The sequence below is a fragment of the Oreochromis aureus genome, linkage group 4 (genome assembly GCF_013358895.1).
Source record: "Oreochromis aureus strain Israel breed Guangdong linkage group 4, ZZ_aureus, whole genome shotgun sequence".
NCBI classification, from domain to species: domain Eukaryota; kingdom Metazoa; phylum Chordata; class Actinopteri; order Cichliformes; family Cichlidae; genus Oreochromis; species Oreochromis aureus.
This window is the reverse complement of record NC_052945.1, coordinates 6457566-6471440: the sequence shown is the minus strand read 5'-3', so window position 1 is coordinate 6471440 and position 13875 is coordinate 6457566. Positions and strand designations below refer to the sequence as shown.

General features: G+C 41.0%; 1 protein-coding gene across 1 annotated transcript; it reads right to left on the bottom strand.

Annotated features, from left to right (window-relative positions):
- Window positions 1-3364: 3364 nt before the first annotated feature.
- LOC116328889 (perforin-1-like) lies at window positions 3365-7118 on the bottom strand. Its single transcript, XM_039610592.1, has 5 exons — window positions 6739-7118; window positions 5883-6465; window positions 5649-5787; window positions 5124-5338; window positions 3365-4906 (listed from the first exon to the last, which is right to left on the bottom strand). Exons 2-5 carry the CDS (start codon window positions 6413-6415, stop codon window positions 4024-4026), a joined length of 1770 nt encoding a protein of 589 aa, XP_039466526.1. The 5' UTR covers window positions 6416-6465; window positions 6739-7118; the 3' UTR covers window positions 3365-4023.
- Window positions 7119-13875: the final 6757 nt, after the last annotated feature.

The window sequence follows — 13875 nt, the reverse complement described above, 5'->3', positions numbered from 1 at the left end:
TTAAAGCCTGTGTCATTGAAAGCTGAAAAAGAAAAAAAACATTTAAGGTGAAAAACAGAGAAGTGAAGCAGTTCTGTAGTAGTACGTTCTGTTATTTCTAACTTCTTAAAACAACCTACTTGTGCTTAAAGTCAATGATGGTTTCCATCTTTGAAATTAAATGCTTAAATATTCATTCTTTTTATTTTTAATCTAATTGAAAATTTCAACTTCTGGGCGTCTGTATTCATAGCCCCTACAAGGTGATCATGAGTCCGAAGATGAAGCGCAGTACAGCTAATGTTCCGAGATCCGATGGTACTATGTTTCAAGTGAGGACTCATTAGAGCAGCTGAAGCTCAGCAAAAAGCATAAAGTGATGTATGGGAGAAGGAGATCCAGATGATATGGGGATGCCCATTTATTGAGAACTTTGAAGGTGAGTAGCGAAATCTTGCATTGAGCAGCAGTCTTGGTTCTACATTAAAGAATGGTAGCCAGTTAAGCTGGATGAGAATCAGTGCAATATAATCAGTAGATTTGGTTCGTTTTGTATAAGTAATACATTTTTTAACCTGAATATAGATTAAAAAAAGATTCATACAAATATAATCTTAAAAAAAAAATCTGTACTCAGGTTATGAATATATTATTTCAGAATCTACTGAAGGTATTTTAATGAAGTAGAAAAGAACCAGAAGTTAAAATATTTTGGTTTCACATTATAATCAGATTTAAAACATCAGGTTTGTACCATAAAAAAACATCGTTACTTCTTTTTTAAAACAAAGTTGGATAAATTTAAAGAGGATGAAAAGTGTCTCTGCAGAGCTTCAGTAACCCCAGATTTTAAGGCTCACTAATTTGGTCAGTAGCCTAAATGCATACTCTAAAGTCGAGACTACTCACCTTCTCTTGTGTGCTCTTGCTTCACAAGTGCATCAGACTGTGAGCGTCAGTATTAGTATACCGTTTTAAAGACAAACAAGAAAGATTGAAGATAACTGATGGGGTCATGCTGTTGGAAAAAAACCCGTAGGGGGCTGGTTTAACAGTTTATTACCACAAAATAAACCTGCTATTTGTCTTGTGTGTTTGTGGACACTGGCCACAGGTGAGAGGAAATGATGCTTCATTTCTTGCAACTGGTTTCCCATGTACAAAATCTTTATCAAACTAATATCTGCTTGATGTTAACTGTGAATACATTGGACACAAGGTAATAGAAAACAAAATAAAATCAGTGTAAAGGTCAAGTGTTAAACAGATGTTCAGACAGAAGCAGAACTGAGTGAAACAAAGAATTTATAAAAAAAAAAAAATAGTCACGTTGTTCCTTCCATTGTGCATTTCTTCAGAAATGAGTCATAGTGAAACCTGGACCACATGATTAGCATCGGATGTGGCCTGCACAGAGGTGGGATTGTAGTTGCTACATGTCACAGGATGAGAGGTAAGGGGTGGTGTAAATTGTTCAGATCTCCCACAGTTCTCATTAAGGAGAAGTTTACAGGGCGTCACCTACTCCCTTCGAGTACTCCTCAGAACTCAAAGTTCATCCTTTACTTTTGAGCAGTAATAATAGCATAGTTAGCCCGATGATGACAGATCAGCCCTCATATTAAAGTTATCTGACTACTCGGGAGTGCAACACTTGAAACAGTTTACAAGACACTGTATGCAAGTACACCTGCTGATCTGTGAAACCACTTTTACATTCCTTTAGTGATTTATACTATTTAGCTGTGATTTGTTTGTTTTTTTAATTCCATATTATAGGCTCATGCCTATCCCAACTGTCATGTGGCAAAGGCCAGGGTACAGCCCGGAGAGGTTACCAGTTTGTTGCATTGCTAAAAAAAACAGAGGGGAAACCATTTACACTCTTATGTAAATTGCGTGGCTGTAGCTGAGGGGATAGAGCAGGTCATTTGGCAGCTCCAGTCTTCATGCCAAATATCCTTGGGCAAGATACTAACCTCAAGTTACTCCTGGATGCATGCATTAAAGCATGAACTTGTGTGACTGTTAGACAGAAAGCACTTAAGCATATAGAATCAGTGGGTTTACCTATTTTTACGCCTCCTCGAGGGCAGGAGGGGGTAACACAACAACTCCAGAAACTCAGTACAAGTGTTATATGCTGAGACAAGTTTAATGGCAGCTTTCACACAAAAGACAATGACCCAAAAAATGTGGGGGAGAAAGGGACAGTTAGGTTGTGCCAAAAAAACCCACCAAAATAGATAAAACCACCCCTAACCCAAGAAAAACAAGGAGGAAAAAAAAAGTCCTAATCCTCAACTCAAAACAAGCTCAAAAATGACATGGGTGGCACCAACCTACTTACCTAATGTTTCTAACAGAAAGGATTCTACGTGAGTAAGTGTATGGGGGTCCCCAGACTTCCCTACTCCTCTTTACTCCCACCACAACCTTCAAACAAAAGAAATACACCAGAGGAGCTTTACACATGTGCCAAACAAGTCCAAGCAAGGAAGAGAGAGACACTTCAGCCACAGGTGAGTTTCCTTATCAGGACTCCAGGTTTGTCCAATCAAAGCCTCCTTCCTCTAATTAGCTGGAGAGCCCCATATTGACAACAGCCTGCAGTCTGTGTAGCTGGGGAAATGGCAAGCAAAGGGAGAGGGAAAGAAAACATGCAGCCTGCAGACACGTAACACTATCAATCAGAAATCATTCATCAAAGACAATAATATTTCACACATCTATAACTATTTACATTGTTTGCACAAAGTTTGTTTTGGATTTCTTTAAAATACAGGGATATGTAACCTATTGATGATGATCAACATATTATAGAATTATTTATATTATTATACTAAGGGCCTGGAATTTTGTGGAACATCGCTGTTTGTTTTTTGAAAACTAATTTTCCACACCCCTGCAACAATATTTGATCAAAGGTCTTATTGTAATATTATTAGTGAAGGATAACAGGTTTCTTCTATGTATTTAACACATTTGTTACTAGTGGCATACAATAACAAATTGTCATTTTTAATCTATACTCAGGCTACAAATTTTCCATATGTGTGTATGAAAAAAAATATTTACATATTTATACATTATGGGATATGTGGCACGATCTGATATCGTCGTGTTGGTGTTGTTCCCAGATCATCATACTAAATGTTGTTCCAGGATCAACATTGCAAGTGACCAATGAGAATGTTGTGACGTCATACTTTTGCGATTTCGGGAAAAACCGCCGTAAAACAAAAAAATGTAGTTAAGCTGCGAGAAACCGCCTCTGTCCGCCGATCAACGGACCCTGACCCTAATCCTAACCCTAACCCTTTAATAAACAGTAAGCAGAATTGATATTGTCCTTGTAACATTGGAATTTCATAAATGCACGAATGGCTTGGCACACAAAAGAATAACGTCACAACAATGTGATTGGTCACTTGCAACGTTGAACCTGGAACAACATTTTCATGATGATCTGGGAACAACACCAACACGACGATATCAGATCATCCGGGATATGTGAGCCATATATAAGTATGTAACAGCAGTTGACTTTGAATGAGACGGCACCACTGTGAGTCATGGTGCTTACCACAACTCTATTTATGAATATGTACACACCCATAGCCTTGGTGCAAGATGCTACCCAGGCTTAGCTTGCCTAGCCAGGCGTTAAAGCCAGATGCAAGTGGGTTAAAAGCCACCCAGAGTGAAATAATGACATCATTCTGAGCCATCAGAACTGCATGTGGCTCATGGTGCAGGAGTTATGTCACCGAATAAACTGCTGCATGCCACACTGATGCGCAAATCTTTGAGAGGGAAGCGCCTCATCATAAAGCTCAAGAGGTAGTAGGACCTTGTGCAGAGTGCCTACATTGCTGCATTAGGCCCATGGGCTTTTTTGACACGTAAATTTAACTTCTTCTACTTTCAGCTGCTACCTTTCGGAGTCATTACAAGAGATTTCAACTAACATCAAGACTAAAATAAAACTTTGTTGATAACTTGTCGTTTTAGCAAAGCCTTTTTTTTTCTTTTTATTTCACATCACACTAATATTACATCATACTTGGGACTCTCGGCAGCAACACTCTGGTTTTTCCATGAACTTGATTTGTTCACAAACACACCCATCTCTGACAGGATGGCCTCTGGAATAGGACGGGCATGACGGGACACATAGAACTTCTTCAGACTTGAATTCATAGGTGAAGGTTTATAGTCCGTGCACGACTTTCCGCTCAGACTTGGAGCGCACTGCACATCCAGTTTGTAGAACAGTTGGCCGTGGTTCATATTACAGAGATCCGCTTTAACTCCAGCAGTCAGAAGTGGCTCACATGCTCCTAATAGGTCATCATCCCACTTGTTGTCCTCATCCCAAACTTCAAATCTCAGTTTAGCTGATGAAATATCCTCTGAGCCCAGGTCGGCGACCATGCCCCAGTGTGGGTTGTTGTTGTTATAAATGACAGGAGAACGCCGGACTTCTAATTTGTTGAAAATCACCTTCACGTATCCATCTGTACCGGTGGTGTGGTCCCCCCACAGACCAGAGGCCCGCTGTACTGTTATGATGACCCGCGCCATTCCCTTACGAGCTGGGCAGCAATCTTGGTTCACGGCAGGGTCATTGTGGCACTGGCAGACACAGGGATCCCTCGAGTCGGTCCTAATCCCAGCCTTACAGTGATCAGTGCAGTTTCTCCACAGGCCTTTCTCCAGGATGTAATGGCTAATGGCAGAGCGCAGGTCTTTTCTGACTTTGGTTGTGGTGGGTAGTAACTCATGCAGAGACTCCAGGGAATATGAGACGATGTCTGGATTTTGTGGTAATGTGCTCAGCCATTCCTTGTAGGCTTCTGGATTTTTGTCAGCAGAGAAGAGAAGGTCTGGCTCTGTGGTATGACCACCTTTTATTTCTGTGAACCTGTGGAGGACAGAGTTGCTTGAACAGCTGCGACAGAAAGAAATCATAACAACACTGGAGGAGTCAGTCTTTAAGGAGTTTAAGTCTGAAGCCACCAGATACAAGGTATAATATAGCTGTTAATTATTGTGTTTTAGATATGGAAGAGCAAGTCTGACACCTCGCTGGGTTTAGAATAGCTAATGAATCAGAAATACTTAAGGAAACTTTTACATACCTGTCATTAAAGAGGCTGGAGAAGGCAGACTTACTGTCTGTCTGCTGTGTATCCTTTTTGCAGTGTTTTGTTTCAGTACTCATTTTTTTAGCTTTAATACTTGCAGACGCCTCAACTTCGAGGCACATCTGCACCTCCTCGGCACTGAGCCCTTTAAGGCTGGCCTGGCACTGTCTGATGCTGGTGACAGACTCGATACTTCCTCCCAGTTTCACCTGGAATCAAATATTCCAACACAATATGCATTTTGTTATTATGTTATTTTGGATAACTCACAGAAAAAATTTCTGGCACAACTTCACCTACTTCCAAGGTGCATGGAGAGGATGAAAGAATTCACAATGTAGCTTGTGGCCTTCATCAGGGTCGACCCTGATGAAGGCCACAAGCCGAAACGCGTTGGTCAATTATTAAAGTTGTTCATCTTCCCTTAAGTGTTGCTGGAGTTCCTACATTTTGGATAACTCAGAAATGACTGATAAAATTGTGTTGTGTTTCAGGTGCACTGTTGTTATTCTGGTTCACCTTGGTGATGTAGTGGGTCCCAAAGTCATCAATGAGTTTGTAAAACCGTTGTTTGGTTTCTGCGCTGTAGGTTTTGGGAAGTTTTTTCACTGCTTTGCGAAATTCTCTGTGCAGCTTTGGAGCACTGGACACTCTGTAGCTGATTTCAGAACAAAAATTAAACATCAGAATTGCATTTTTGCGTTTTTATCTTGATAACAAAGGGACAGTGCATCAGAGTACTCGTATTCTTACCTGTAGTACTCGCAGGACATGCTGTGGCTTGCGAAGCTGTACTTGTCATTCTTGGTTTTTTCCATGGAGTAACTCGAGAGGTGAGAATTAGTACCAGCCAGCATCAGTGACGCACTTTTACTCCCCGCTTGTAGATCTAGATTCACCTTCCAGTTGTTTTCAACAGAAGAGAAGCTAGAACCGAGAAGCGACTCGCTGGATTTGTGAAGTTTGGTGGAAACTTTGGCGCTGCAGGACTGCTTTGCCCTCCAGTCCACCACTGTCAGGGGTAGCTTTTGCTTTTTATTCTCCAGGAAAGGGTTGGTACACAGGATGCATGTTTTATCTTTACGTTTCCACTGATTCATGTCGAGCACAAAGGCTCCTTTACGTTCCATTTTGGTGATATCAAAGCCCTCCCCGGCCAAATTGGCTCCCGGAGCAAATTCTGCATCGGTGCACTGTTTTGGTGTCCCGTCTGTGCACAACTGATACGTAAAGTGAGGCAGGGACAGCAGGAGGCCAGCACAGATCCAGATATTCACCTGAAACATGTTGCTACTGAGCTGGAAATATTTATTTAATGAGCCTGTGTCACTGAAAGCTGAAAAGGAAACATTTTCAGGTCAATAAACAGACATGTGAAGCAGTTCTGTAGTATATAGTAAGTTCTGAAAAACCACATATCATTTGTGGTTAAACTCAATCACGGTTTTGATTTGTCTAAACCTGAAAGATTTCTATTTATTTCAACATTTTTGCCATCTTATTTAGTAAAATAAGCCCCAGAATTTGATTTATTTCCTTAGCACTTTGATAACATCTTAACAAAAGCCCAAAAAACGGATCAAGGAACTCTACAGTTAAGACTACTCACTTTCTGTTGTGTGTTCTCGCTGCACATACGCATCAGACTGCGAGCAGCAGTGTCACAATATAATCTTTTATATGCAAAGAACAAAGGATGAACACAGTGGGGTAGCGGAGGTGTGAAAAGCAAGTATGCAGGCGGTCTCAACGACACTAAGCGAACCTGTTATTTTTCTCATGTGATCATGGAAAGTATTTTAGCATGTCTTTGTCTTCCTTTGTTTATCAAGCTAAGATCAGCTTGACAGTAACTGAGAACAAACTGGACATGAGGTTACAAAAAACCTACAATAACACGGTCAATCAAAAGTGTGATCGGGTAAAAGATAAATTCTTTTTTTAAAAAGTCATGCTCCTCCTTTCTCATTTTCTTTTTTTCAGAAATTAGTCATTGTGAAACCTGCACCACATCATTTGCGACATATAGGCTGTCCAGACCAAAGAATGACTGAGTAAGAGGAAAAGGACGGTGTGAATCGTCCAGATCTTCTACACGCTTCTTTCATGAAGCGTTTACAGGATGTCACCTGCCGCCTTTGAGTGCTTCTCAGGAACTTCGAATGCATGCGTATCTGTGAACTGTAGGAGGACCCCAGAGTACCCGTATAGATGGGGAAAACATTAAAACTCTTCAGAGAAAGTCCCCCATCTAAGTCAGGGGATTTGAACCCAGAATCTTTATGTGATGGTGTGAACCACAACATCACCATGCCTCACATATACTTCACTGCTAAAGTAATAAAAATTTCACACTATAGACCAGAAACTTTTGACTGAGGATCCAGATTTAATCTGTACTTTTGTGTCAAAGAGGAGAGGCTGCTTGCATTCTAACCCTTTGAGGTGTAACTCTCAGCAATTTGAATATGTAATTAATTCTTTTATTAGTTTTGGCAATCAGGTAATAAAAAACCCCCAAAACCAAAACGTTCTTACTGTCACCCATCAATAACTATTTAGATTTTTTTCAGAAAGTGTGTTCTGGACTTCCCCAAAATACAGGGTTAGGGTTATAACCTCTGTAGGAGTTCCATGATTTAGACCTCAGAGTGTTAAAGAAACCTTGAAGTCAAACAGATTAAGCCTAGGAGCCCTTTAGTTCAATGACCAGTTTTATATGTCTTGATGCATGCTCAATAATCAAGGTAAGGACATCCCAAAAAGCTGATTCTGTTCATCTGCACGTAGCGTTTTCGGTTGAAGAAATGTTTTGTCGCCCATCCAAGTGACTTCTTCAGTCTCATTACTGAAGAAGTGACTGAAGAAGCCACTTGGATGATTGATGAAACATTTCTCCTGCTGAAAACGCTACATCCAGATGAACAGAATCTACTTTTTGGGACCAGTCATACAGAATTCTTGGTAGTACTTTCTATTACAGCTCAAAAAAAAAACAAAAAAAACAAAACAAAACAAAAAAAGAGCACTTAGTAAGCGCAACTCCCCCCGAAGGGTTAGGGCTATACTAAAGCTTTCTATACTAAAACTATCATGTTTTCATCACACCATGCTGACGTAAGCCTGTTTTTATTACAATCAAATGATGTTAGCCTCTTACGGCCTCGTTGTGATGTCGTAGAGTGTTGTAACAAAAAAATAAAACATGTTGTGCAGATTTCTGTGTGCCTTTTTATATGATATATTACTCAATGTGGTTTAAAGAGAAAATTAAGGTGAACTTTGACCTTGGGCAGTGGACAGTGATTGTAAAGATCAAATGTTTGGGCAACCTAGGTACTCATGTCATCCACGGCCTAGTATGTTCACTGTCTGAAGATGACCCATAAAGAAATTGTGGGTAATATAAAGTTCTTACTGATTTTCACATTCGGCGTGATCTAGACCTGATTTTCACCTAAATTAAATCAGCTGGAGCTCTTAATCGGTAATTACCATCACACAAAATTTGAAAATCACATACTGAAAACTTTGAAAAATGAAAAAAAGGAACAAAAAGAAATTTTCCACAGTGGTGACCGGTGAGCGGCAGGATTTGGCTGTATGCAGATGACTTTGCAAACTAGGCAGCTACAGTACAGCCTGTGTTTTGTAAAGTGCAGTCAAGCAGAATCAAACTGGACAGAAAAGGACCGGAAGCTTTAACTTTAAATCTAAAATAAGATTTTTAACATAAGGAATTATTTTCTAAAAGCTGTGTTAGTTCTTTGTTTTTAAGACAAAGCGGACTGGATTACATAACATGAAAAGCGAGTACCATGACCTACAATAACCCTGGAGTTTTAGGTTGACTGATATGGATCGCTGGGTTAAACACAGATTTTACTGGGTATATGCACCTATGATGACTCCTGCAATTTTGTCATTTATGATTTTAATACATATTGGTTTAAGTTTGAAGAAGTTATATTTGGCAAAAATCATAAAATATGATGCAAACGATCAAAAAAGTACACTGAAGTTTTATTATTCTTGCTCAGGAGTACTAGGTGAAAGATGGAGCAATATGGCAGGTATTGCTCGAGGAAGCAAAAGTAAATATTTGTAATATCATCATAATCTTAAGTAATTACAGGAACAAGACCTTTCCAAACATAACTGAACAATGAATATCCTGGGAACACCCATGAAGCAGTAAAATATGTTCAATATACACTCAGGAGGAACACCTGTTCAACTACTTGTTAATGCAAATATCTAATTAGCCAGTCACATGGAAGCAACTCATTGTATGTAGGCATGTAGGTATGGTTGAGACGACCTGGTGAAGTTCAAACTGAGAGCAAGAATTGAGAAGAAAGGTGATTTAAGCGCCTTTGGATGTGGCGTGGTTGTTGGTGCCAGGTGTAGTGGTGTGAGTATTTCAGTAACTGCAGATCTGGTGGGATTTTCCTGCACAACCATCTCTAGGGTTTGTAGAGAATGACTCATAAAAGAAAAAAAAACACCTAGTGAGTGGCAGTTCTCCACGAGAAAAAAACAAAAACATTGGTGATGCCAGAGGTCAGAAAATAATAGCCAGACTGCTTCAAGCTGATAGGATAAAAAAGGTAACTCAAATAACTACTCATTACAACCATGAGAGGAGCATCTCTGAATGCATAACATTCAGAGTGGACCCTTGAAGCAGATGAGCTATAGCAGGAGATTGCACGTACCCGGTGCGAATCCTGTCAGCTAAAAACAGGAAATTGAGGCTACACCTTGCATGGGCTCACCAACATTGGTCAACACAAGATTGGAAAAAAATGTTGAATAATCTGATGAGTTTCATATTTACTGCAACAATCAGATGGTAGAGTCATAATCTGCTGTAAACAAAATCTTTCCTTGTCTCACCATTTCATGCTGTTGGTGGTGTAGATATGTTGTGGGAGATATTTTCTTGGCAACTGGAACAATCTATCCTAAATGAGTATTGTATCTGACCATGTCCATCCCTTTATTCAATACATCCCTTTATATATAATACACTTTTTCAGCACCTTAGGCAACTGACACCTAGGGCATGAAGGCAAGGTGTAACTACTACTACACTGAACAAAAATATAAACGCAACACTTTTGTTTTTGCTCCCATTTTTCATGAGCTGAACTCAAAGAGCAGCACGGTGGCACGGTGGTTAGCACTGTTGCCGCACAGCAAGAAGGTCCTGAGTTCAATTCCAACATCAGGCCGGGGTCTTTCTGTGTGGAGTTTGCATGTTCTCCCCGTGTTTGCGTGGGTTCTCTCCGGGTACTCCGGCTTCCTCCCACCGTCCAAAGACATGCAACTTGTGGGGATAGGTTAATTGGATAAACCAAATTGCCACTAGGGTGTGAATGTGCGAGCGAATGTGAGTGTGAATGGTTGTCTGTCCCTGTGTGTTGGCCCTGCGACAGACTGGCGACCTGTCCAGGGTGTACCCCGCCTCTCGCCCCATGACAGCTGGGATAGGCTCCAGCGCCCCCCGCGACCCTGAAAAGGAGAAGCGGAAGCGAATGGATGGATGGATGGATGAACTCAAAGATCTGAAACATTGTCTACATACACAAAGGACCCATTATTATCAAATATTGTTCACAAATCTGTCTAAATCTGTGTTAGTGAGCACTTCTCCTTTGTCGAGATAATCCATCCCACCTCGCAGGTGTGGCATGTAAAGGTGCTGATTAGAAAGCATGAATATTGCACAGGTGTGCCTTAGACTGCCCACAATAAAAGGCCACTCTGAAATATGCAGTTTGATCATACAGCACAATGCTACAGATGTCGCAGCGTTTAAGGGAGCGTGCAATTGGCATGCTCACTGCAGGAATGTCTACCAGAGCTGTTGCCTGTGAATTTAATGTTCATTTCTCTACCATAAGCCATCTTCAAAGGCGTTTCAGAGAATTTGGCAGTACATCCAACTGGCCTCACAATCGCAGACCACGTGTAACCACACCAGCCCAGGACCTTCACATTCAGCATCTTCACCTCCAGGATGGTCTGAGACCAGCCACCCATACAGCTGCAGCAAAAATCGGTTTGCATAACCAAAGAATTTCTGCACAAACTGTCAGAAACCGTCACAGGGAAGCTCATCTGCATGCTTCTCGTCCTCATCGGGGTCTGGACCTGACTGCAGTTCATCATCGAAACCGACTTGAGTGGACAAATCAATCACATTCAATGGCGTCTGGCACGTTGGAGAGGCCTTTTATTGTGGGCAGTCTAAGGCTACGTTCACACTGCAGGCGAAAGCGCATCAAATCCGATTTTTTGGACCCTATGTGACCCATATCCGATCATGGTATGACAGTGTGAACGGCACAAATCCGATATTTTCAAATCCGATCTGGGTCACTTTCGTATGTGGTACTGAATCCGATACATATCCGATGTTTTAGAAAGCGACTGCTGTTTGAACGGTCATGTCGCATTAAATCCGTCTTTTACGTCACTGACACAAGACAGACGCCAATTATCAGCGCCGGAGAAGCGCCCGAGAAGACATCGCGAACGCTTCCTGGCCATCCAGTGTAGATGTCAGTGAAACTGTTGGGAAGACAACTTGAACATTTTATTTGTACTGTATAATCTGCAGATTCTGACAGAAATCTGCAACTATCCTTTGAAGCACCGCTCCTCTCAAACAGCAATAAGGATAATTTTTAATGTATTTACATTATTATGTAAATAACAAAATAACTTAAAGCAAAAATTGGGAAACGTTAAGTCCGAAGTCTTTATATTAAGGGCCATCAGTCAAACAATACTGTTTGGTCTGGGTCTAAACAGAGCGCGTTGTGTGTGTGACATCTTCTTTTGCGCATGCGGGCCGCTTTGAGCGTTCACACTAGAGCGCATTTGCTGTCGCATTTTATTTGTAGTGTGAACAAGCAGACAAAAAAATCGGATTTGATCAAAAAATCGGATTTGAGCATTAAGACCTGCAGTGTGAACGTAGCCTTAGGCATACCTGTGCAATATTCATGCTGTCTAATCGGCACCTTTACATGCCACACCTGCGAGGTGGGATGGATAATCTCGGGAAAGGAGAAGTGCTCACTAACACAGATTTAGACAGATTTGTGAACAATATTTGATAGTAATGGGTCCTTTGTGTATGTAGACAATGTTTCAGATCTTTAAGTTCAGCTCATAAAAAATGGGAACAAAAACAAAAGTGTTGCGTTTATATTTTTGCTCAGTGTAAATTACCATCATGGCCCAAGTAAGGAATGATGCTGTTACATGTATGTAAATGTTAGGGAGAAGAATAGTAATACTTGGAATAAAATTTCTCCCACCTTTGTTTACTGTGTGTTTTGTGTGAAATAAACACTCAAATTATGAGATGGACAGAGAGTATGTAACTGTAGCTGTACAAAAAGTATGCACAAAGAACAATTACACTATGAGGTCTGTACAATATCTGAAGATATAAGAAGTATATCTTTGTAGAACAAACAATATAAGAAGTTCAGAATAAGTATTATAATTTTAACACTTTGTGAAGACAGTTGACTCAGTTTCATGTCACTCATGAATTATTAAGTTGTTTACCTGAGTTGTTAGTCCGGGCTGTAGGATGACTCATATTAATGACAATGGGCTTGTAGTTTATTGTCTGCCTTAATGATAAGACTGGCAAGGCCTTTGTTGGTCTTGTTACAATGTGTGTTATTAGTTATTTATTCCAGGAGCTCAAATATGCCCCCCTCTCCTAAATACCAAGTACTCTGTCTGTCCACAGCAGATGTCAGGATGACACTTTGCACTTATGTCAGAATGCTGTTTATTGACTTCAGCTCAGCATTCAACACAGTCATTCCCCAGAAGCTGGTAAAGAATTTGGACATACTAGGAATAAACACCACTCTCTACAATTGAATCTTGGACTTCCTAACTGACAGGCCACAGTCTATCTCCATAGGAAATAAAACCTCCAAAGTCCTCAGACTGAGTACAGGATCGCCGCAGGGCTGTGTGCTTAGTCCACTGCAGTTCACCCTGCTAACACATGACACACAGTACAGCTCAAATCATCATCAAATTTGCGGATGATACAACAGTGGTGGGTCTCATCACCAACAACTATGAGTCTGAATACAGAGAGGATGTACAACACCTGGTGGACTGGTATCAGAATAACAACCTGTCTCGAAATGTTTAGAAGACTAAAGAGATGGTTGTTAACTTCAGGAAGAGCTCAACGACCCACACCGCACTGCACATCAACGGATCTGCTGTTGAGATGGTCAACAGTGTGAAGTTCCTGGGTGTGCACATATCAGATGACCTCTCCTGGAACCTGAACAATACTACCATCATGAAAAAAGTCCAACAACTTCTTCACTTTCTTAGGAAACTGAAGAAGGCCAGTCTCCCTCCTCCCATCCTCACATCATTTTACCATGGAACCATTGAGAGCGTCCTCTGCTGCTACATCACTATCTGGTATGGGAACTGCACCCTCGCTGAAAGAAGTCTCTGCAGCGGATAGTGAGGAGAGCAGAAAGGATCATTGGAGGCCCTCTCCCACCCATCTCCCAACTCTACGTAAAACACATCATCCGACGTGCAAATAGCAAAGTGAAGGACACTTTCCACCCCTCACATGCAATGTTCTCCCTCCTTCCATCTGGCAGGCGGTTTCGCAGCATCAAAACTGTAACGACCAGACACTGCAAGAGCTTCTTCCTGCAAGCAGTCAGAGCCC